We start from the raw sequence: 24776 nt of genomic DNA on the forward strand, positions 1-24776 counted from the left end.
AGGGTGGTTGTGGGATTAAATGAAATCATTCAGCATAGCAGCTGCCATCATGACCACCGCCCTCAGCATCAAAGGAGGAGGTAAGATGGGGCTGTACCACGTCTGTAAATTTTATTACTACCTAATATCTATTGAGCGCTGTTCAAAGATTTCTACCATCTATTGATTCATTTAATTCTCAAAACGATCCTCTGAAGTGATTATATTCTGATATTTTTTTCTATTTTCTATTTTATTTTATATTCTTACAGAAGAGAAAAATGGAGGCCCAGAGAAGTTAAGTGACTTTCCCAAGGTCACAAAGGTAGTGAGTAGCAGAACTGGGCCTTGAACCCAAGAAGTCTAGCCCCAGAGCTTCCACTCTAAAGCCGCTAGTATACACCATCTGTATAAAGTTCCGTACCCTACTAGGCCAGCTGAAGCAGGTCATACAGACCAGGGGCGAGGGACCGGTTCATTCTGGTTCAGCTCCCACAGAGCTGGCGTTGACCGAACTGATTTGGCATCAGACCAGCGTTACTATCTTTGCTACAAAGTGACATTTACAGCAAAATTTGTGACATCAGGCCTCAGTGACAAGGACCCTTAGGAATACCCTTGTCTAGCCTTGGTTTCTGGAATGCTTGGCTTCTCAGGAGGGATGGATGGCGTCTTATCTCTTGGATACAGAAAGCTTAGCACCAAATCTGGGTTTCACCCCGTGGCCCGGGCTCATCCTTCCAGCAGAAGTTTCTGCCTAAGCCCCAAACCCAGTCCCCACTGATCACCCTGCCCTTCCTTTCTCCCTTACCTCCCAGCTCCCTTATGGTATAATCTGTGTCTGACTGTCTGTCCATGCAGCCGCCCGAGCATATCCTTTTGGAGCAAGGCAGGAGCAGAAACTCTATAGCAACTAAACTCTTTAAAGTCACTCTCCCCTCCTTGCATCTGCACACCCTCACAGAGCTGGCCCAGCTCCACGGGGAGCACAGCATACCGCGGCTGATCCCCGTTTCCAAAGCCCGAAGTGAATCCCTGTGGCGAGGGTCTTGCAGTGGGGTGTTTAACAAGCCCTGCAGGAGACAGATTCTAGCTGTGGCTCTGTGCCCGTGTCCGTGCCAGTGCCCGGGGGGCATCTTGTGCGTCCGAACCTCCCCCGGGTCCCGAGCGGTGCCAAGAGGCTCGCGCTGGTGTTCACGAGGGTCACAGGACGCGTCAATAGAAGGGCTACCACTCACTGCCCAGTTCGAAAGTCGAGGGGGCTTAAAGAAGGGGGTCGATTCGGGTTTGGGGCTTGGGGTTTGCTCTGTTTTGTTTTTGGAAAAAAATCAAATCAGTGGAGGGTTTGCCAACCAGAAGGAAGATTTCAGAAGCTTCGGGAATACTCCCACCTCTTTTAGTGGGATCATACCCCTTGCAGAAGCTGCTTGTTGAGTCCTCAGGGAGTAAAGGAGGTCTGCAGGCTTCTCCGAGGGAAACTGAGGCCGAGATCTGGGGAGGGCTTGGGAAGGCTATGGCAACAGGCGTCCCCATCTCTCCTGGGTGTGCTCTGTGCTGCCAGCAGACCCTGGCAGGAGCTCTGTGGGGACTGCCCCCCACTCCCATCTGCATGCCAAATGCCCCTGCCCTGGGTGGGGGCCTCCCTGCAGAAAACTCTTTGCGTCCAAAAGGGTGGGGATGGGGTTGCTGGCAGCAGGGGCTCCCCTTCAAAAGGCAAGAGCATGCCACACACAAAGGGGAGGAACTGGCCGCCTGGGAGGCTGGGCGCAGCCTTCCAGGACACACGGGGCCCCTGTCTCCTCTCCTAAGGCCTATTGTGGGTTTTCCTGAAGCCCTGCATTGCAGAGGCCACACAGCCTGGGCCTCTGCTGTCTCTTCAACGCTTTTTCCTCCCCTCACTACCCCTGCCCACTCCAGCCACGTGGGGTGCCCCAGGCCCTTTGCTCAGCTGTTCTGTGTCCAGCCCGCCCTCCCACCTCGAGGCTCCTGCCTCTCTGTTGGTTCAGTTCCAGCAGGGAGGGCTTGCTGCCCTCAGAGGACACATGTTCCCCAGGAAGGCCATTGCAGAGTCCGGGGTTCTGTCATCCAGGGGACTCCACGCCTTGTCTCTTGTCCTACAGATGCTCCTGGAAAGTTCCTCTTAAGCCGTCACTGGGAGGTGTTCTGCATAAGGTCTCCCTCTGACTCAGTGGCCTGGAGGGCAGAATGGGATGGGCTACCTCTGGGGACAAGGATGCAGGAAGGAGGGTGGCAGAAGGGGCATTAGCGGGGTCTCTTCCAGGAAGAGCCTTGGTCTCTGTGAGCTGGCCTTTGCAGTTTCCAAGGGGTAGGGGGAGACCCAGAGATATGGGAGGTCAGAAAACGGTCTTGCTACCTCCAGCTTCTCCCCCACTCCATAGAATCAGAGTGTTGGAAGAAAGGGAGCCATGAACTATACCAGGAATTCCTCACAATATCCCTGGTTCTCAGGCTTACACGCCCACAATGACAGGGAACTCACTACCTGATGCGGCTAACTGTTCCAGCTGTCATGTGTGTGTTTTCATCTGATCAGAGCGCCAGATTCTTCTTGACACTTACCACCCCACCCCTCCTGCATGTCTTAAAAGCACCTCAAACTCGACATGCTAAACTGAGCCAGAATCCTGCCCCTCCCCAGTACCCGTCCATCTCGGGAGGTGCTGGCCTCCAGGTACAGCTACTCCAGGCCCTTCCGCCTGTACCATTCAGCCTTCTGCAGACCTGTCCCCATCTCTCCATCACTGCGTGCCCTTCCCCAGTCGGCTACTTCTACCCATGGCCTTCTGGGCCGTAACAGGGGCCTCCCAACTCACCTGCCCCCATTCACTCTGCCCTGTCCCTTTCGACATCCACACAGCAGCCAGGCAGCTCTTTTAAAAGCTCTAAATACAGTCACCACATTCCCCTAATTATAGCTCTTCAGTAACTTCCTATTGTTCTCAGGCCAGGGACTAAATTTCTTAATGTGGTCCAGGAGGCCTGAAGAGCTTGGGCCTTTGCCCCGCTGACCTGCATCTCTGGCCTCAGGGCTCCCCTCCCCCCACTTTCAGAGTCCAGCCACATGGCCATAATGTGGCACAGCTGGGAACACAGACCCCAGAGCCAGATTGCTGGGTTCAAGTCCAGCTCTGCTAGTTCCTGTCTGTGTGATGTTGGGCGAGTTGCTTAACCTCTCTGTGCTTTGGCTTGTCCCTCTAAAAAAATGGGGAGGTGATAATAAAGAGTATCTCCCTCTTATTGGGTACTGCTCTGAGAATTTAAAAAGGTAAAACGAGCACTTGGTGCTGTGCCTGGCCCTCCAGTGGTCGGTATGGCCGAGTCCTGGAAAGTGTCTTCCTGGCTTCCTGGTTTGGATCCCGCAACTGCCCCTCCTGGTTGCCTGTCATTGTGCAAGTCAGTTTGCTGCTCCCTCTCTCGGGTTCCTCATGCATGGGTGGTTGCTGGGTGCGCTAAATGCATTCATCAAGGCAGGAGTCCTGCCTGTTTCATAAGAAGTGCATAATGGAGTCAGGTGTCAGCCGTTTTCCCTGCACCCAGGCCCTCCCCTGGGTTAACAGCTGGTCACCCTCAGGTCTCAGCCCTGCCAGTCACTTCCCCATGACAAACCAGCCTGGAGCACCTCACCCTTGCCTGACAACAGTGGCTGCTGCTTCTTGGTGTGTGTGGTTTGTAGACAGTGTGCCCCTGCCTGGAGAGTAAGGGCCATGGGGCAGCCCTGTCTGTTCTCCCGCACGTCCTGGCACTTTGCATGGCTCTGCTCTACGTAGATGCTCAACTCCCATCTGCTACAAGGAGCGAAGGAGGGAAGAGGCTCCTGGCCTCCACTCTAGCACTCTCACCCAGCCCCTCCCTGCTCTGTGTTGGGGACCATGCTTCATCCTGCACCAGGACCCGAGACAACCTCAGGCCCCTTGAACCTGCGGTCCCAGCCCGCTGGCCACCTGGCTCTCACCCACAACCACACAGTTCCAGAGTCCCGCTCCCTGACTCCCTGAGACAGCAGCAGGGCCAGAGGTGAGTTGAAAGGAAGGACTTCCTCATGGGAAGACTGGAAAGCTCCCACCGGGGCATTCACCTCCTTCCCCCGACCTTTCTGATCTTCAGAGTCTGGAGCAACACTGCTCTGTGGTCTGCTAAAACCAGAGCAGGGGAAGCGGAGCAGATGCAGCCCGTGGCCTCTGGCGGACCCTCGGGCCCCCATGTCAAGGCTCTGGGAGTCTGTGATCGGATGCCAGGTCTGTGGCACAAAGAGAGTTGTGGAGGGAGGAAGCGGACCGTTCCCTAAGACATCCCATAGCACCCGCTCTGACACCCCCAGGCTGACCGGGCGAGTCCCATTTGGGTGGATGTGGGTTGAGCCTCTCAGTTTCCTCCGTTTTGATTTCCCTACGCTGATCTGCCCGTGCTCCAGGGTAGGCGGCCGCCCATGGGCCTGTCCCCTTAACAAAGCCCATCTGTGGGACCGTCCCTGCGACTGGCCCCAGGGGCTGGCTCCGCACAGCTTCCGTCCTGCCTCGGAGACTTTGCTCTACACCGGAATGCCCTCCCTCTCCCATCTCCATGCATCCAAATGCTGCCCAGAAGTCTGTGTCCTTCTAGCACCCGGTGCTAGGGGGCAGAACTCAAAGTGATTAATTCAGTGCAAGTGTGGATCAAAATGCCAGACTGGGCCCTGCGCTCAAAAAACCGGTTCAGTCTCCGCCAGGATACCGGCACCGCAGTATGGCATGGGGTAATGAAAAGGGCTCTAGCAGAGGCCATCGGGCACTACTCTGTGCCAGGCATTGGAATCAGATGCTGCTGCAGGGACAGGAGCTTTGCTCAGTGCACTCATTTCAATGGGCAGCTCCTTCTTTCAGCCTCTAGTTGTCAAGGTCCAGGGCAGGGCAGCAGGCAGGAAGGACCCTTGTTCACCCTCCCTCTTCCGGGAAGAGGGGTTTGGAGTTTCCCAGGAACAGGGGCCTGGCAGGAGACTTGACTACAGGTCCCCAGCAGCTCCTGGGGCCGGGCCAGCCTCACCATGGTAAATGGGAGGAGACAGGCCTGGGACCAGCTCGAGAGAGAAGGGGCCTTCCCTGGCCACCAAGAAAAACAAGCAAGCGTAGCAGGTGCTCACCTTCTCCACATCTGGATACTGTTTTTGTTTTTTGATCCTATCTCGTTTTTTTCGCTCTGTCTGTCCTGTGTAGTCCAGTGGGTAGCTGAGATTAGCCCCATTTTACAGATGAGGAAATCGAAGTCTGGAGGGATTGTGTTTCTTGCTTAATATGCAGCGGGAGAGCCGGGAGTGGACTCCAGGGTCCTTGGACTCCCGAGTGTAGTGCAGGACTATATCCGCCCTGCCCAACCCTGCGTACAGTGGAACCTTCAGCAGAGTCTGAGGCCATCTGTGCTCACCCAAAATAGAGTCCCACTGCCACCTCCAAGGGCAGGGGGGTTCTGATAGGAGTCATACACTCATGATATCAAAAATGAACTATTAAATTACATTTTCCACCAAAATACTTAGCATAACCCCTGAGCTATACTGCTCCATATGCGTAGCTGTTAGTATTAATGGTAACTTCCTTAACAATTCCTCCTGGCAAGTGCTCTGTGGTTTCCAAGGCACTTTCCACAGCAACACCGAGGAGGCTGACTGGGGAGCAAGAGCCCCATTTTACAGATGTCCCCAGAGGAGAGATACTAAGGTCAAGGTCCCAGATGGATCTAGGCTCCATTCCTCCACACTATGACTTGGACCCACACCTATGACAGGGGCCCAGGTAGAGCCTGAGCCCTTTAAGAGCCGTGGGACCAAGTGCAGGGAGGGAGTGGCCCCAAAACCCAAGGCCAGGCCTCTCAGCATTCTCTGGGGGGAGTGAGTGGCCGCCTGGTGTTTTCCCTTTGATACTGATACAGGAATTTTAATAGCTGCAGAGATCAGGCGGGTGCTGTTTCGGCTCGGCTCTGGTCGTGCAGGGCATTCCAGGAGGCCGTCAGCAAGGGGTAGTGGGAAGGCTGTTCTGTTCAGGGAGACTGGGGCCTTAGAAGGTTTTCCACTGACCCCTGAGCCTCAGCCTGGGCATGTCCCACCAGGAGTCTTAAACTCAGATGCCTAAGGGGGTCAGGCTGGTGGGCCAAAGTAAGTGAAGCTGGCCAGGGGAGGGTACAGTGGTGACCTGGGCAGCACACGCCCACCCAACAGGGGCAGCCATCACACAGCACCACCCAGTCATCACCATGGCCCAGTATTGCCAGATCCTTCCGTTGTTCAAGAGAGACTAGAAATCTAGACCTTTCTGTGAAATCTGCTGGTTTGTAAGCAGCTGCTCTTTACTGAGCACCTAGCATATGACGGACCTTGTTCCAGGCCCTAGGGATATGGCAATGAATAAAACAGATCAAAATACCCATATCCTTGTGGAGCTTACCTTCTCGTGATCCAGGTAGACCGTAAATGAGATAAATGAACCAACAATACAACAAAATCCAGAAGAAAAAGATAAAACAGGAAAGAAGGAATGTAAGTATATTGCAGGGTGTGGGGGCAGAGGAGGTCTCACTGAGAGTGAGTGAGAGGGTGGTTAGCCAGGAAACGAATATCCCAGGCAAGCAGGCCCGCAAGTTCAAAGGCCCTGAGGTAGGAGCAAGCCTGGCATGTGCAGGAGCATCTAGGAGGCCTGTGTGGCCCCCTGGCGGCCGTGTTGAGAATGCTCTATGGGGCAATGGCAGGGGGACCCATCAGTTTATCATCGTGACTGGGCCAGAGAGCTTGAGCTAGATGTAGTGAAGAGATGGTGGAAAAGCATCAGATCCTGGATTTGTCTAGAAAGCAGAAAGCAGGAGTTGTTGACCAAATGGGCGTTGAGTGAGAGAGAAGAGGGCATCACTGATGATCTCAAGGGTCTGGCAAGATGGAGTTGCCATTCCCTGGGACGAGGAAGACAACAGAGGGTCAGGCCTGGGGAAGCGGGGACAGACTATGAGGAGCCCGATTCTGCCGAGCTGATTTTGAGATCCTATCAATGGAGATGTCATGGAAGCTGCTGGATATATGCGTCTGGTTCTGGAGGAAGATCCATGTTAGGGGTGCAGGGAGGGGGGCATTATCACGTACAGATGGCGTTAAAGACATGAAGTGGGGTGAGGGCCCCCAGGAGCCGGAGCAGAGAGAAGGCAATGAGGCTGGGCCCTGTGGCCTCCACGTAGATGAGAAGCAACCAGCAGAGGAGACAGAAGGAGCAGAGAGTGGCAGGAGGGACACTGGGAGAGGGGCATCCTGGCAGCCCAGTGAAGAGAGTGTGTCAGGGAGAAGGCAGGGCCAGCAAACACTGTGACAGGCTGGGATGAGAAGGACAGTCCCCTGGGCTTAGCAGCACCAAAGTCTCTGGTGACCTGGGGGAAAGCCGTAGGCAGAGGGCAGGTAGGAGCCTGGCGGGAGTGCTCCAGGAGAGAGAGGAGGAGTTTGCCTAGGAGAGAGCTTGGTCAGAGAGGAGTTTGCCTAGATTAGGCCTAGGAGAGAGCTTGGTCAAGAGAGGATTTTTCTTTTCCTTTCTTATTGGCCCAGCGATGATGTTAACAGTGGGCTGGTGACTGCCACATCCCACCCGAAGCCTGTTTGTGTAAATATGTCTCTATGGGAACACAGCCGTGCTTCTTGGGTTTTCGTGTTTTCTGTGGCTGCCTCTCACCTCCGACAGTAGAGCTGAGGGGTTGTGTCGCCATGTGGCTCCCGCAGCCCAAAATATTCACTCTCTGGCTCTTTCCAGCGAAGACAGAGCCTGATGAGAGCCAGGGATGGGGTCTAGAGGAGGCCGCTGCTGATGCAGGCGGGTGGGGAAGGCCCTGTGTGCAGCTGGACGGTTGGCCTCGAGGGGGAGGAGCAGAGAGAAAGGGCAGGTGCGGGCACAGGCACAGGTGGCTGGGCCACCCAGTGGCAGGAGCCTCTGTAGGCCTCTTCTGCTTGCTTTTATCTCAGGATCCTGCCCTTGACAGGGGTGTGGCGGGAGGGGCGCTGGGTGGGGAGGGTGGAAGGTGGGACAAGCAGGGGGCAGTGAGCTGCGCTGATGGGGTCGGGGAGACAAGGTATGGCTGCGGGGCTCTCATCGGGATCGTGGTAGGGAACGAAACAGAGGCCAGTCGGCGAGGCCTGGATGGTACACCACACCAACTAACTAGCACCGAGTCTCATGGCCGTCATGGAGCTGTGGTAGTGCCAGGAGGAGTCTGTGTCACTAGAAATTCAGGCTCTGCCAGCGAGGAGGCCAGTGATGGAGAAATGTTTATGGCGGGGTGGCCAGCTGGCCTCCTAATCACTTCATATGGCAGGGACTTCAGGATTCTCGTCACTGTCAGTAACTGTGAGCCGCGGGACAGGCCCCCCGTGGCCGGGTCTTCATGTGAAATCAGTCACTTCAGACTGCTGGAAACAGATCCAATGGGGGAAAAAAAATTACTGTAGGAACCAAATAAAACCAGTTACCAGGCTCTCACTGCTACACTAACATCAGAGAGCAAGGTGCCATTGTCTACCTTTGACCTTGGCCATGTTAGTCTCCCCGCCCCACCCCACCCCACCTTCCATCTTGGGTTCCTTACCTGTAAGACAGAGCATCATGAGAGCAAGCATTTACTCCGTGCTTCCCAGGTGTCAGGCCCCTTCCCTTCTAAGCCCTGACCACTCCAGTCCATCCATGAACCCGGTGCAGTAGGGACTCGAATCCGCCCAGGTCTGAGAACTGTGCATGAACCTCAGCAGCCTCTCCCCGACATGTCCCTTGCAGCCCTGTGTGAGTGAGGCCCACCCTGTGTGGGTCAGTGCTCCACGCTTTGAAAATCAGGCAGTTCGGGCACTGGGACTCGTGACCATGTGTCCGTTTGTCACCATGGGGAGTGAAAGTTGTCCCAGTCTACTCGTTGCCACTCCCTTGGAGCCTTCCTGATTGGCTCCATGATTTGCAAAGAAGAGGTTCGGTAGAGGGGCACGTGGCCTGCTTAGCCCTCTGTCCCCTACCCCTGCCCAGTTTGCCTGGAACTGGCTGTGAGGGACCCCAGGAGAATAGTCACTGTCCCTGACGCTGGGATCAATCAGGAGCCCAGACCTAGACAGGAAACAATTAGCAGACAGCCGAGAAAAGCGAGTCATTGTGCCCATGATGGTGGGGTGCAGGAAGGCCACAACTGGTTTACAGGGCCTTGGGGTTGGTGTTAATTTCTTTAAGAGCACTCCGAAGACATCAGACACTGAGATTCCCTAGATGGGACCTTCTCCATCTGCTTCTTATTACGCAGACGCCCGTGGCCAGTCTTTGATCCTGGAACAGTCCTCCTGCGGCCCCCAGGCGGCCCCTTCTCCCCCTCCGTCCCCACCAGCCACAGACCCTTCCTGGGGCTTGGCCTTCCGCTTCCATGACTCCTCTCCTGTCTCCTTTTGCAGAAATGGAAGCTCCACTCTCGGAGGCGCCGGGAGGCCCTCCCGAAGACGTCTCCAGGGTGCCACTGCCCGCCAGGTAAGGAGATCTGCGAATAGCGTACAAGGATGGGGACAGGCGCCGGGGCCATCTTCACGGGTGTGCTGTAGCTGCAGAAGTTCAGAGCGTCGCTTTTCACTTGAAAGATGGGGATGGCCAAATCTGTGATGTTCACCTTCCCTCTGCGGTTATTCAAGCATTCATTCATTCGTCTGCTCTTCTGTGGGGGCGTGCGTGGGGTCGTGAAATCCCATACGATGATGCACGTGGCCATGTTCGAGTTACCATGGGGGCAGGGGCAGGGACCTGTCTCATCAAGTTCACGGTCGTGCCCCCAACTCCTGACACGTAGTAGATGCACAAACGTGTTATACAGATGAATGGATTAGCCCATCCTTGTAAAACTTGCCTGCCTTAGCTGGACGGCACAGGGTGCCATATGTTCGCTCCCCTGAAACTAGGCTGCACCCATAAAAGCGCACATGGACACAGAGTAAAGGCTGCAGTGTGACGTGGGGCTTCATCTGGACTCAGACTCTGCTTTTGCCATTGACCTGCCCTCTCCGCTCTGCTCACTGGGGAGGATGCCTGTTCAAGTACTCTTCCTCTGCGTCTCACCCAGAGCATCCTGCTGGGCATTGGGTGTGATGGCACTGTCCACCATTAATAACAGCGGCAAGTTATAGCTCATGAGGACTTTTCTACGTGGCTGGCCATTAGGATGAAGCTATGAGCGTGACAGGTGGGCAAGCCTCACTGTTCCCATGAGTAACTGGAATGAACTGTCCTTCTTTGGAGGTGAGGAAGGAAGCTGCCAAAAAGGATTTAGGCGGGGGGACACTTTGGAGTAATCGCAGAGGTCCTCTGCCAGCTCCAGGCAGGCCCCTGCCACCCTCTGTGGGCACGTGATGCAGGCAGGACCGCCACAGGGCACAGGCTACCAGGGGCCCTGGTCATCCTCACCCGGGCCCCCAGGCCAGGGAATGGAGGCCAACAGGTGGTGAGCATATGGGAAACAGAGGGTCCACATTCTCAGAAGAGTGAGGGAGCTGGGGTGGGAGTCACAGTTCAGGGCGCTGCCCTGGGAAACTGGGGCCATGACGGTATTCAGCTGGCCCGTCGGGAGAGGGTCACCCAGGTTAATTAAAAGGGTGTCCGAGTCCTGGGAAGTTCCCTCCCTCCCTAAGGGCCCAGGACATTGAGCCCTGGCATCTGGGAAAGCTTCTGGGAGAAGAATGCCAAGATTAATGAGATGGGATGAAGGAGAGGAAAGGGGTAGCCAGGCATGGGCATCAGGCTTTCAAGGCAGCGCGTGCCTCAGATAAACCTGTCCATTCAAATAGTATTTAGTGCCAATCCTGACTGCTAGGAAGCACTATTTCCGTTATTTCCTCAATTCCTCTCAGACTCAAAAGATGTACAGAAATCCTATCAAACTGTGCCCTGGTATGGGGCGGGGGAGCGCCATGGGCTGCATATTTATGATAAGGCAGAGCCTTGACTTTCTCCCTCTCCATCCTGCTTGGGCTTCACCTGTCCTGTCCACCCTCCAAGTGGGTGTCTAACCACTAGGCATCAACTTTGTGCTTGGGAGAGTCTGGCTCAGGAGGTCCTGGGAGGCTGGGAAGCGGGGAGGTTCGGGAGGGATGTGGCGGGAAGGAGGAAAATTCCAAAACTGCTTCATCTGGCCTCACTTCTGGGAGTCTGTAAATGCCCTGGGGTCTTGGGCAGGGAGAGGGAGGGACGCAGTGGAGAGCAGAAAAGCCTTGATGCCAGTCCTCTGTGGAGAGCAACCACCAGCAGGCACCCAGTTGGCAGGAGATGGAAGAAGAGCAACAGGAGCAACAAGGCTCCTGGGAGGGGGTCTCCCGGGTGTTTGAGAATCACCCAAAGGGCAGTTTGGTCCAAATTAGAGGTCAGAGCCAGGTAGGTAGCACCAGGAGAGTTTAATCAGAGGACCTAAAATTGAGGCAAGACCGGAAGAAGACTAAGATGTTCTCCCAGGTTCTTGGAGAGGCAGCAGGAAGGGACTGGAAGGGCTGCACAGAGAGGCATCTCAGACCATGGAAGCACAGAGTCAAGTGCATCTGCTGGGATGGGCTAGGTCCCATTGAGTGGGTCCCTGCACCTGCCCCTTCTGCCTAAGCTGAGGGTTCTCACCAAACCGTGAACTTACGTCCTTCACACCGAAGGCTGCCCACCACGGGGCTGCCGAGGTGTCATGAATAATCTTGCTCCCTGCCATAGCCCCTAACCCAGCTCCTGCTGCATGCCAGAAACAGTACTGCGCGTACTTCTCGATGGATGACCTTCCAGAACACTCCAAACAGGCAGAGTGGGTTTTTGGCGTTCTAAAATAGCAGCAAATCTCCAAACCCAGGAGTAGAACGCCTCTCTCCCTCTTGGGTCTAAATGATGCCTCTCAGATTATTTCCTTAAGGTCAGAGTTTATAAACCACTTTAGGAACCACTTTGAGGTTCCTGATATTTGCAGAAGAACTTATACAACTGGAAAGTGCTACCCACAAAGTCAAAGCATTATCATTTTTGTCTTGCCAGCATCTGATTAGACGCCGGTACATAGTAGATACTCAATGCATCTCGGGTAACGGATCATCAATTATCCTTCCTGGGTGATTATATTCTTTCCGGTGTTCCCCCTCCGCCCTCTGGCTGGTTTCTGATACCTCGCCTTCCCACACCACACACCCCACCCCACCCTACCTCAAGCCTGCCCTGCATCTTGCCTGATGCTGATCTTTCACGGCTGCTGGGACACAACACATAAACACGCATTTTTTTTTCTGCCTTCTGTGGCCACTGGGATCCGAGCCTAGGATCTTGCGCCCGTGCCTGCCCCAGTCCACCGCTGTGGCTGGCTGGGCTAAGGCGGGGTCTTGGGTGTGTTCTTCCTAGTGGCAGCCTTGGGCCCCTGGAGGGCCTCCAGAGGGTTCAGGACACATAATCATGGGCAGAAAACCCACCTCCTTCCCTTGCAACTCTGACCTCACCAGCATCCTCCCAGGATCCTCCCTGTCCCAAAATAGCCATGCCTTCGGTGAGATCTGGCTGCTCGTGGGACACATGCACTGAGTTCCACGGTTGTGATGGGCCTGCAGGGTGCTGAAGGGTGGGGCTTGGCAGGGCAGTCACAGTAGCCAGAAGTTCAGAGGAGTAAGCGTTGGCCATTCCTAAAGCATACAAACTGGTGGGACGGGAGAAGAGCCTTGGGAACCAATACAGGCACCGTGAGACTTCCCAGGCCACTTGAGAAGAAGAATACAAAGATTAGGGAAACTCCCGTTTCAGTTCCCATTCTCAGTAACAAATGTTGAGCAGGACAATAGAGCCTCCAGCCAGCAAGGAAGCAGCTCCTTCAGGCCTGCCACGCTGGGGCTGGCAGTGTGAGGGGTTTCACACGGAGTCACAGGAGTAGGTGACTCCGCGGTGCGGCCTCATTTCCAAGGGGAGAGAGGATCCCGGGGTCCCAGAGGTTCGGACGGCAACAGCGGAGCGAGGGCGTGGCCTGGTGGGGTCTGTGCATTCGCACCTTAGCCGGCCGTGGTGCGGAGGATGGATGAGCAGGAGAGAAGTTGCCCTAGCCTGGCTTGTGGGAGAGACCACAGCCATCCCCTGGCTCATGTGTGCGAATGAGCGGTGTGCGGCGTGACAGGGATCCATCCCAGAGGAGCCTGGGACTCGGAGAGAACTTCACTGAGGAGGCGACCCTGGAGGTTGGCAGAAGGGCGTCTGCTTAGGGTACAGACTCAGCTACCACCGCCAACAACAGAACTCGAACTACTGGGACTCCAACGAGGTGGAGGGGAGGTCTCTTCCTTAGCGGGTCAGAGGACAGTGGTGCCGCGCTGGGAAGGTGGCCTTGCTATCCCCTTCATGTGGCACGACGCTGGCATTGCTCTGTTCTCACCACCCCCCGCTAGCGTGGAAGAGGAAGGAGGCTGGAAGAATATACGCCCAAACCCTTAAGAGCCGGGGGGTTGGGGGGGGGGGATCCCGACATGCATCACTTCTGCTTGTATCCCATTGGCCAGCACTTAGTCACGTGATTTCCAGCCCCCGGGGAGGTGGGGCAGCCATATGCCCAGATACAGGTCTGTCGCTGTAGGAAGGGGGAGAACAGATAACGGAGAAGCAGCTAATAGTCTGCATAGACAGTATGCCAGGCTGAGGCGCCTGCATGGACAGAGGCTCTGAGAAGAAGAAAAAGGCAGCGTATTTAGGAATGACCAGCAGTTGAAGGAGGCTGGAGCATAGAAGCAGTGATCTGAAATGAGGGTGGGAAATGATGGCAAGAGGTCAGGCCGAGGAGTCCCAGCTCTCCTCCTTCTAAGACATGGAAACGGTTTGCATCCTGAGGGTGATTGATTAGTAATGGCTGCCCAGGGTGTGCAGAGTCTGATTCGGAGGCTATATCCAGGCTCGGTGGAAGACGTGGTAATCGTTTGATGATGTCTGTTGTGGGTTCAGGCGGGGGGAGCTGTTACACCGTGCCCTGGCTTTGTTACCCCTCCCGAGGTGATATGGCATCAGAGAAGGATTGGGGAGCAGGGGTTTGACCTCATCCAGTTCGTATTCTAGAGCAATAACTAACAATGACGTGGAGGCTGGCTTGAGGGCAGAGAAGTCCCTTCCAGCAGCGAAAGTTGGCGATTGGTGTTCAGGTTGGAATTGCCTCTCTGGGCTTGGTTATTTTCCATAGGTGGTAATATCCGGGGTTCACCTGTCCTGAAGCCCATTCTTTGTCTAACCTTGCCTTATTTGCCCTGGTGGCAGATCCCCCCTCCCCAACAGCCTCGGGGCATTTTCACAGTCAGGGACTATGGCCAGAATTTCCATCCTAGACCAGGCCCTTCCACCTCTGTTGGACTGCAGCAGAGCAGACCCACAGCCATCCTCCCCTGTGGTTCTCCTCATTTTAGACTCAGCTAACCCAGAAAAGGGAGAATTTAGACCAAAGTGTCCCTGGGTGCCATTAATAAAGCAAGAAACTGCCAAGCTGATGGTTGTTAGGCAGAACATTTACACTAAAGAAATACCATTTTTAGGTAAACTCTGCTTTATAGGCAAATAATTGATGGGTTAGTTCTGAGTCATTCCTAGCTAATCCTTAAAGCACACCCCTAAGGGCCAGCCTGATGAGCCCCTCCTATTGGATTCCAACTCACCCTCTTTTCTGCCTTGGTCAGGCTTCTGTGCTGTCAGCTCCCTCCCCTCTCTGCCACCCCACCTCCTCCTTCTGCCTTTGCAGTCCCATCTCATGTCCCATCTGACCTCCCAGACTCCCAGGCTCCAACCCAGTGGCAGCATCAATGCCTCCTTCTTCCCCCACATACTCCGTCATCGCTGGGTCCTATCGATTCCACTCCACTGCTCAGAAACCATCCATGGCTCCCTAGTGCCCATACACCCCCCCGCCCCTCCCCCCTCAAGTAATAAGGTCATTTGTTCCTCAAGCCTGGGCTCTAACCGGTCTCTTATTATGCTGTACTCCTTGTCTTTCAGTAAAACCGACCTGCTCCTCTGCCTGTCCCATTCACATCTGTTCGTGCTGTTCTGACAGCTTTGTTCTGTTTCTACCTGACGGACTCTTAACCCCTCCAGGCCTGCTACCTCATCCCCGCAGCTCCTTCCATCCTTCTCTCCTGCCAGAGCCTTGCTCCTTCTCTCTGCTGTTTGGTTACCATGCTAACAGAATGCCTGATGTGTGCTCAGTGTGTAATCCGGGCACAACTACCTACTGGGACAAGTAATGTGTCTTTGGATGGGAAGTGAAAACAGACCAGGAGGTAGACACCTGTGAAGGTTTCTCTTGGGCTGTGAGCACTGACCATTTGATTTGGATTCTACAGGTATTTGACAGCAAAACTCAGCATGAGCCTCTTACACACTGAGAGGAGACTCTGTGGGTTTTCAGGCAGGGAGAACCTTCAAACTCACCTACACACCACAGCAGGCAGCCTCCGTGACATCTGCCCCAGGACGTGGCACAGGTCGCCCATCCTCAAAGCGCACACCCCTGAAGCCACAATCTTTCTCCCAAACCTGGCCCATAGCCAACATCCCCATTCCCATCCCCAGTCCCAGGAAATGGGGCCGCTGCCGCCACACAGGCTGGCACTTAGGCTGGAACCCAGGCTTTTCCTTCTACATCCCACCCACCACCAAGTCCCACTGATCCCACCCCACCCACTGCCTCCAGCCCCTCCAGCAGCACCCTTGTTCCAGCTGCCAGGACCTCTCACCTCGCTCCCTGCAGGAGCCCCTCACGGCTCCTCCTTGGATCCCTGAATGGTCTTTGATAAACGAAATGCACAACTCTACTTAAAGCCCGTCCTCCTTTCATTCACCCTTAGGTTAAAGTTCCCAATTCCTAGTGTGGCTTGCGGGCCCCCTCAGGCCTCCTTGCCTGCCAGTGTCCCTTCTGCCTGCACAGCAGGCTCCCTGGTGACACCCACGTGCCAAAGCAGAGGCTGGAGGGAAAGGGAGCCAGGGCTGAACCAGAGTCAGGATGTTGTGCCTTAGAAATCAGACAGCCAGTCAATAAAGCTCAAACCCTGGGCTCCAGATACAAGCACTTCCTGTGGCCTTTTGGCTCGGTTTCAGGCAAGCAGCTTGCCCGGTGAGAGGCTGGCTGTTACCTCCAGGAGGTAAGGAAGTCCCCAGCCAGGGGAGCCAGCGTGGGAAGGGCCCCTCCTCCCAAGGCTGCCCTCTCGGCACTTGGGAACCGCCTGGGGCATTCTCCAAAGTTCATTTCTTCCCCGTTTCCTCCCCGAAAGCACTGCCAGATTCCCAGCCCTCCTGGACAGCACTGATAATGTGTTTCTCCTAGATCGGCTCTGATAAGGCCCGCTGGGTGGTCGCTGGGATTTGCAGCAAAATAAAAATCAGGAAATGGAGGGTTCTGGAAAGGCAGTGTGCTGTGGCTAGAAGAGCCCTGGACTGGGCATCGGTCCCAGACCCTGAGGGACTCTGAGCAGGTCACATCCTCTCTCTGGTCCTCAGTTTCCTCATGCGTAAGGAGAGACAAATAACGGGACAGTATCTGACAAAGTGCGGGTTGGAGCCCGCAGAGCCACCCCTCCTGAGAAACCCTTACTCCCGCATACGGGAGGAAAGGGCGTTCCCTGCAGCCCTGTGTGCACTGCAGGGAAAAGGGAAAAGAAAACCTAAATATTTGTCAGAAGCAGAGTGGAGACACACATTGTGGGATGTGAAACTGTGGTACTTTCACCAACGAAATATCATACACAAGGAGCGTGGATGAACTTGACCTCCAGGCCAAGGATGAATCTCATCCTATCGAGGGAAAAAAAGCAAATTACAAGATAATAGGCACAATATAACTCATTTATATAAAGTAGAAAAACATAAAACAACAGAACACATCGTTCAGGGAATATATGCCTAAGTCCTAAGGGTATAGGGAAATGCCCCCGAGCGATAAGCATCACATTCTGGGGGGAAGAGGGACAGGTGGGGCTGTAGTCTCGCAGGGTTTGGCTATATTGGTATCTTTTTTATTTCTTTTTGAAGATTTTATTTATTTATTTAGAGAGAGCGCTTAAATGGGGGAAGGGCAGAGGGAGGGGGAGAGAGAGTCTCAAGCAGACTTCGCACTGATCACGGAGCCCAACGTGGGCCTCCATCTCACGATCCTGAGATCACCGCCCAAGCTAAAATCGAGTCAGACACTTAACCCACGCAGCCACCCAGGAACCTCCATGTTGGGAACGTTTAAGCTGGATGGAGGACATGCCAGGCTCATGTGACCTCTTGGTAACCACTTCATTGAGATACAATTTTTCTATAAAATTTATCCGTTCGAAGTGTACAATTTGGTGGTTTCCGGTCTGTTCACAGAGCCGCGCGACCCTCACCACAATCATGTTTAGAACATTTCATGACCCCAGAGGAAACCCTGGACCCTCTGTCTGTCACCCTCACATCCCCACTCATCTGCTTCCTAGTGCTATGGATTTAGTGTAACGTTTGTAAGGTTCATCCGTGCTGTGACATGTAATACTCCTTCATTCCTTTTTATTGCCCAGTAATAGATTATATTACGTTTATAGCTCTTTGTCTGAAATATTTCAAGATAAAACTTTAATAAATCATAAGGCTGAATAGAAGCTGTGGATAGAGGAAGTGGGAGGAGCCCTTCAGGCTTGACTCTAACTAATTGACGTTCTCCGCTAATAAGGATGTGATGCTGCTTGGGGCTTAGATCCCGTGTGTCGACAGCCCTATCAGGACCCACGTCCACGGGGCCCAACCCGGCTCAGCTGGACTCTAACAGCCAACACCCTCCCCTCCCTGATGCTGTGCTGCCCCCTTTCCCCTCCTCTGCCCCGCTCTCTGTCCCCACCTCTGTGACGTCTCCTATGACTCTCCCAGGCACAGCTAGTGGCCTTTCCTTCTGAGCATCCCCCAGAGTTGTGCTCCCACAGCAATTTGGCCCCCCTGCAAAGGGACAGCTGCCAGCCCTGCAAGGTCCTCAGCTTTTCTGGGCATCTGCTTCTGCCATCATAGCCTGAAGGTGCCCGTGCCTGCCTGCCTGCTGGGCTGGAGATGCAAGTTCCCCGGAATAAGTCACGTGTCCGTTATGCCTCGTCCTGTCTAGTTCAGGACGGGCTTTTCCCACTCTGACTCCCGCATCACGGGGACTGGTCCTGGCAGCGCTGTGCCATCTGTCAGGAGGAGCACTCACTGGGTTCAGTGGCAGTGGTACCCTGGGGAGATGCCGAGGAGAGGCGGGCTAACCCAGCAGCTACAAACATGGGCTCTGACTTCCAGGCAACGTGGGTTCAAATCCCAGTCATTCTCTTCTACTCCTTATGAGTCACGGGGACCATGGATGAGTTAGCCCTTCATGTCACGTAAAGTGGGGGTGAGGCTAGCACCCACCTCGCCAGGTTGCACACGGGGCCTGACGCATACGTGGCTCGAAACAATTGTTAGTTGCCGTGATGGGGATGGTTACATTGAGTGGGAAAGGGTTCTGGTGAAATGAGGTCATGAGGAGAAGTTACAGCCTCCACACAGCTGCACCCAGCCACGAGAGGTCCTAGAGGAGAGTGCCACGTCATGCCACTAAATGTGGCGGGAAACGTGGCTCGGGTTGCCAAAGGCATCAGCTCGCTCCTACTTCCCTCTCTGCCCTGCTGGAGACAAAGTCATTCCAACATGGTGGAAAATTCTGGACACTTCTATCCACAGGACAGCATGCAGTGCTCTACAGGGGTTGCAAGACGGGTGAGACGCAGGCCTACCCTCAGACAGGGCGATGGTGGCCTTTTCCGTGGGGCGGGAGACCCTCATGTGAACCCCAGCTCCCTGTGCCTTGCTCTTCAGCATTAAACAAGCCACTAACGCTTCTGAGTTTCCATTAGCTCATCTCTTACATATAAATAATGATCTCACAGGGTTACTCCAAGAATGCTCGGTCAACTCTGGAGTCCTACACCATGGAAGATACTGGAGGAGAAGCAGCAAAGCTTGCCCACAATGTAGTTACTGAGTGGGATGTAGGCTGTGTGAGGGTTGGGGGACACAGAGAGCCATGGACTGTGGCAGAGGGAGGGTAGTCGCAAGTCGGGTGCCGGTTGGTTCCTCGGACGGTGTGTTTGAGATCCCTGCCGCTACCATGGGTCAGAGGACCTTGCAAATGGGGTTTATGAAGAGACTCACACTCCCAGCATGTCACTGTGTCCAGCCACAGCCTGGAGCGGGAACCAGTGGGTAGTGGGACTTTTCTGAAAGGTCATATTCCTGCTCCTTACCCACACGGAGGCAGGCTGACAGCTTCACTCTGTGTCCTGAGAGGGAAACGAACCATATTTGTAGCAGCTATTGCTTGGGGGTGTGGGTGAATCTGGAATTTTGCAGAAACTCCAAAGAATCAGGGCTGGCTGGCTGGGGGGTGGGGGGGTGGGGGGCTCACAGGTAGGCAGTAGTATCTGCTGTGTGTCCATTTCTCCCTGTCTGTCTACCTCCCTGTGTCGGAGAGGCCAGCAGAGGAGAGCAGGAGAAAGAAGAAACTATACTTCCCGGGGTCTCAGAGAGCCGTCCATGCCTATGATGATTCCACATGTTTGCAGCAGACACTCAGCTGTCAGTCTTTCCCTTAGTACCTGCCCTTTGAGAGCAGACACCATGGCCAGAGGTATTAAGTGAACCCCCACCTTCTACCTCCTAATCCCAGCCCAGCAGAGGCAGGCCACACCCCAGCGGCCAGACTTCTGGGCTGACTATATACCCATGACAGATCTGGGCTGTCGGTGGGCTACATCAGCAAGTGACCTTGACCCACAGAGGGTTATCAGCTGCTCAGTGCCCTGGGGATACCCAGTGAATCACAGTCCCTTGTGTCCAGGGTTAGGTAAATGCTAAACAGGGCTGGAGAGTGCAAGAGAAGGAGTGATCACTTTTAAAGGGAGGAATCAAGAAAGGCTTCACAGAAGAAGTGGCATTTGAAGCAAGCCCTGAAAGACAAGTAAATAGTCAGTAAATAAAAACTCATATAAAGACCTTGTGAGCTGAAGGAACAGTGTAGTTGGGACCCAAGGAAGAGGCTTTTCCACTCTCTCCCCACTCTGGGAAGGGAGGAATGATCCAGAATGACGGTAGCAAGCTCCCACGGAGGGATGGAGTAAGAGATAAGGCTGGAAAGAAAAGTTGGGGCGGGGGAGGTAGCCACGGAGGGGGTGGACATCACCCTGAAAAGCCATGAGGGTCTCCAGGAAAGGATGGGACATGATCCAGCTGTGCAAAGCTGTAGCTGAGAATGAGCTAGAAGCAGGGAAGGAGCCAGGAAGAGGCCGCCGCATGGCCCCACTAAAAGAAGACATGGAGTAGCCTGCGGGAGGGGCCAAGGGGGCTGGGGGTGGGGGCGGTAAAATCGCAGAAGGAAGATGGGCACGTGTTGGCCAGTTGGTACACTTGGGCAAGCGACAGCATAAGGCAGGGTGAGCCTGTGAGCCCAGGTAACTGCAAATGACCCCGCAGGTATTTACATTAGGAAAGAGCGTCATACAACAGAGAGCAGAGAGCATCTGCAATACAGTAGAGCTTGCAAGTGGTCTGGGGGGTGGGGCCGCGGTTCTCCCTGGTTCGAAGCTGAGACTACTGAGCCTCCGATGTCTAGGGACCACACAGGGGCTATGGCTGGGAGATGGAGCCAGGACTCGAGCCCAAGTCTTTGAGGGCTAGTGCCCTTACCCACAGAGAGATAGCCGAAGGCCGGCAGGGGGAGAGGAAGGATGCAGAGCTCTATTCTGGAGCATCTGGGGGTGGGGCGGGTGGGGAGGCAGGATGTCCCTTGTGGAAGTGCTGAGGGCCCTGGGAGGGCTCATCCCAGGGACAGTTGGGTAGGAAAGTTCTGATCCTTTGGCCTCAAAGAAACACCATTTGGCTGGCTGCTGAGGTCGCTACTTGGGGCACAGAGAGGGTGGGTGCATGTTTTGCTGGAGAGTCACTCCTCCCACACCAGCTCTGGCCCCATGCGTGCCGAGCCAGGGGCTTGTACCAGGCCGCTGAGAGCGGAGGGTCTCCCATCCTCAGACTCCGTGGAGGGTCCCCAAGTCTAGCCTCTGCCCATTCTGCCCTGCGGGGTCCCAAGGGACAGCTCTTTCCTAGTGTCGCTAGAAGAATATCAGGGCCGCTTTACAGAAAAGGGGCAGTCAACAGGAAAAGCCTGTGGCCCTTAGAAGGGACTAGAAGGTGGGATATGCTGGGCACATGGCTGCAGACCCCAATTCCTTGTCCTGATGGTCTCTGGTGCCCACACTGTCCCAGGCTGCCCCCATGCCTGGACACAGCCCAGCCAGCCTCCCACCTCGGAGACTACCTGGCGGGTTCCTGCTCCCCCATCGGGGCGGCCTGGATGGTCTCTGATCCAGCCAGTGTGATGGCCCACATCGTGCCTTGTACACCACACGTCCTCCTCCCCACTCCTCTCTGAGGTGCAGGCTCCCATGGCCATGATTTCCAGAGGAGGACCCTGAAGAGGGCAGAGTGTTCCCATCAAGGATCCAGGGTCAGGCAGCCACAGGTCTGGAACTGAAAACCAAGTCCCAATATCCGAAGACGCGCGCTTCTGATGCATGTCCTCCAGGGTCCGTCCGGCAACTGGCAGAGTGCTGCTCCGGGCCGCTGCGACGAGACGAGGACTTGGCAATGGCTGGCACTCTCGTCCAGGGAGGCGGTGCCCGATGAGGTTGGAGGACATTCGTTAATAGAGGCGACGATGCGCGTCTGTGCCTGGCGCCGTTCTAAGTACCGTATCCCATTATCTCGTGGAAGTCTCTTGCACGTACGCTACACGGCAGATACAATGGTTATCTTCATTTTATGTGGAAGAAGGACCAAGGCCCAAAGAGGTGTGTCAGGCGGCCAAGGCGCCAGAGCTGGTATGTGCTGGAGCCACGGCGATTCTGCGCAGAGAGAACCAGAGGTCAGAGACAGGCTTCCTTTCCCTGCCTCTCTGTCTCTGTGTCCTTCCATCACTCTCTTGACAAACAGCTCTTGAGCACAGGCTCTGTGCCCTGCCCTGTCCTCGGGAGACGAAGGGGAGCTCACAGTCCGGCTAGAGAGATGCACAGGTCGAGTGGTGGCTGCAGAGACCTAGGGCGCAGATGGGGCAGGCCCGCCGGTGGGGGCAGGTGCGTGCCTTGCGAGCCACCCAGCTGCCGTCCTGTGCCCAGCCCTGGGATCCCAGCCCCTGGGAGGTGGGCCACGGGCCGGGTAGACACCCACATGGCTGATGGTTGCCTGCACAGCTGGTCTTTCTACTTAAGGCCCCAGGGCCCTGGCCACTCAGCCCCCAGATGAAAAACAGGGGAGGCCCCCAGCACAGAGGGGAGTTGGTTGGGCATGCAGGAGTGTGGCAGAGGTTGGTGTGGCAGAGGTTGGGGGGTTGGAGTACAGGGCAGACAAGAAAGGAGGGCAGAATTACAAAAGGCTCAGACCCTCCAGAAGCTGAGTGGCAGCAGGGCTGGCTGCGGGCCTGCCTGTCATTCTTTCCAGCTCACTTCACAAACTTCTTTTCAGACTTACTGCCATACCCTCCAGCCTCTGCCATCTGTCTGTGTAGGACAGATAGGACAGGGCCAGGGACTGTGGGTGCATTTCGGGTTGGGGGACGGGGGCAGAGCTGAAAGAGCCACAGGTGGCTAAGCTGGGGACCCCTCCACCCAGCGGAGGCCCTGGGGAGGCTTCAGGAGGCGGGGGTGGGGGTCAAGCCAGCCTGCCACCTCAACCGCCCAAGTGGGGAGGAAACGTGATGAGCCAGCCTGGCGGGGAGCCCTAGGAAAATGCCCAGCAAGAGACAGGTATATAAGTGGCTGCTGTCTCTCCGCATAGTTATGCGAGCCGTCACGGTGTGGCGTGGCCCCACGACAAGCCAGAAGGGAGGGTGGGGCAGGCCCCAGACGTCCCAGGAGCAGCGCAGCCATGTGCCTGCGCGTGGGCACGGCGGGCTGACCCGTCTCTGTCCCCAAGGCTCCGGGCTGCCCGGGGCTCGAGGGTGTTGGCAGCCAAAATTGCCCCCCTTGTTGCCCTTTAGGCCTGGAACCTGGTGCCAGTCCTTCTCAAATGAAGAATTTCCGTTCCTGCACCATGCTCGTGAGTCTGGGCATGACAGCCTTACGCATTAATCACGGCTGGCATTGGTTCGGGCTGATGGGTCCTGCGTTCTTAGAGTTCCAGACGCTTGACAGCATCACCCCTGGCTCTCTTGTTCTTTGCTCCTTGGCACTCAGAGGCAACGACCAGCACGTGATGCTCTGTTTTTACCTTAAGGAACGGGGGGTGAGAAAGTGGTTGATGATTCCAGGGGCTGAATGTGCACTGAGTCTGAGACACGGCATTGGAAGTCCACGGAGATCTTTCCTGCATTGTTATTATATTGTTATCTTGAAGTTAGGTGCCCCTTTCTCCTACAAGGGCCATGTTTGGGATAATCGAGTTTCCTTTCTGCTTAATTGAGGTTGTGTGCCTCCATGATGCCCACCGTGCCTCATTTTTGATGGGTATAGATTATTCATTTCCTGTTTCCACTTCAGCCCTGTTTCTCCTCCACCGACCGTGCGCGAGGACTTGACTTTGGAGAGTCTGTTCAGTTCTAGAAGAATGCAGCTCCCAACACGTACAGTTACAATATTGGTATCTGCCAATGTGCTCCCCAGCTTAGCTGAGGGAGAAAAGGGGGGACCAAGCCATAGGTTAGGCAACTTTACTCTGGGGTTGGGATTGGCCTCAGTGTGCATCCCAGCAAGCCCTCCGACCCAGTGTGGAGCAGGTGTGCCTGCACTCCCAGTCCTGCCAATGCCCCATGCCGCCCGAGGTGCCCCCTGCCATCCCTCTGGTGAGCGTGGGGCAGCTCTACAAGGGGCACGCATGCCCCTTCGGGATGTGAAGTCCACTGGTGACCATTCCTTCATCTTGCAGTGGGAGAGAAGGAGGGCCCGAGAGGGCAAAAGGAGCTCGCCCTAACCTACACAGTCACCTGGGGACTGGAGACGGTCCCCATTCCTGCTGTACTCATTCCACCGCATCCTGTCCCCCTCCCACAGATGGTCCCCAGAGCCACCACTGGGGTCACAGGGAGGTGGAAGTTTTACGGAAAGGAAGACGAGGCTGAGAGATAGAGAACAGCCCGTGGCCAGTATCAGCCAGCGCCACAGGGCCTTGCTGCCTCCCGAGGCCAGGAGCTCTGGCCAAGTTGGGTGTCTGGTTCCGGATGCCAGCAGACAGCCTGTTCTTCCTGACAGAACAAAACATGCTGCCACAGCCCTGAAACTCACGGGCCCCTGACGCCCCCACCCACCACACAACTATTTCTAGGAATGAAGTCAGGTCCAGCCTCCTCTGCTCTCCCTGGCCACTCACTCACCCATCCTTCTATGGGCTTCTGCGGAGGGTAATGGATCCCACAAGAGTTAGGAATTGGCCTTGACTCTCAGCTCTCCATCTGCCATGCCCATCCCCCTTGGGGGTGGACAATCAAGGCTGTGCAATCATGTTTCTATAGAAAAACAGACTCAAAATCTCTGAGAAAGGAGGGAGGGAGGGAAGGAAGGAAATGTGAAGAGAAGGGAGGGAGGGAAGGAAGGAAGGAAGGAAGGAAAGGGAGAAAGGAAGGAAAGAAGGAAGGAAAAGGAAAGGAAAGGAGGAAAGGAGGGAGGGAGATACAGAGAAGGTACCAGAGTTTATTATCCAAAGGCAGCCCTGGCTGGGAGCCCATTTCTGATGTTCATTTCAGCGGTTCTGTAACGGGGTGCAATCCTCGTAGCATTTGCCCACTTT

At 55.2% G+C, this 24776-nt stretch overlaps 1 protein-coding gene across 2 annotated transcripts in view; it reads left to right on the forward strand.

Moving 5' to 3' along the window:
* Positions 1 to 24776, forward strand: part of COL13A1 (collagen type XIII alpha 1 chain) — a 139274-nt gene that overhangs the window by 6097 nt on the left and 108401 nt on the right. For both annotated transcript variants that reach the window (XM_046027961.1, XM_046027962.1), the window contains exon 2: positions 9419 to 9491. In XM_046027961.1, coding sequence (XP_045883917.1) covers positions 9419 to 9491 — 73 coding nt within the window. The remainder of the gene's footprint in view (positions 1 to 9418; positions 9492 to 24776) is intronic.

The sequence above is a fragment of the Meles meles genome, chromosome 13 (genome assembly GCF_922984935.1).
Source record: "Meles meles chromosome 13, mMelMel3.1 paternal haplotype, whole genome shotgun sequence".
In the NCBI taxonomy this organism is placed as follows: Eukaryota; Metazoa; Chordata; class Mammalia; order Carnivora; family Mustelidae; genus Meles; species Meles meles.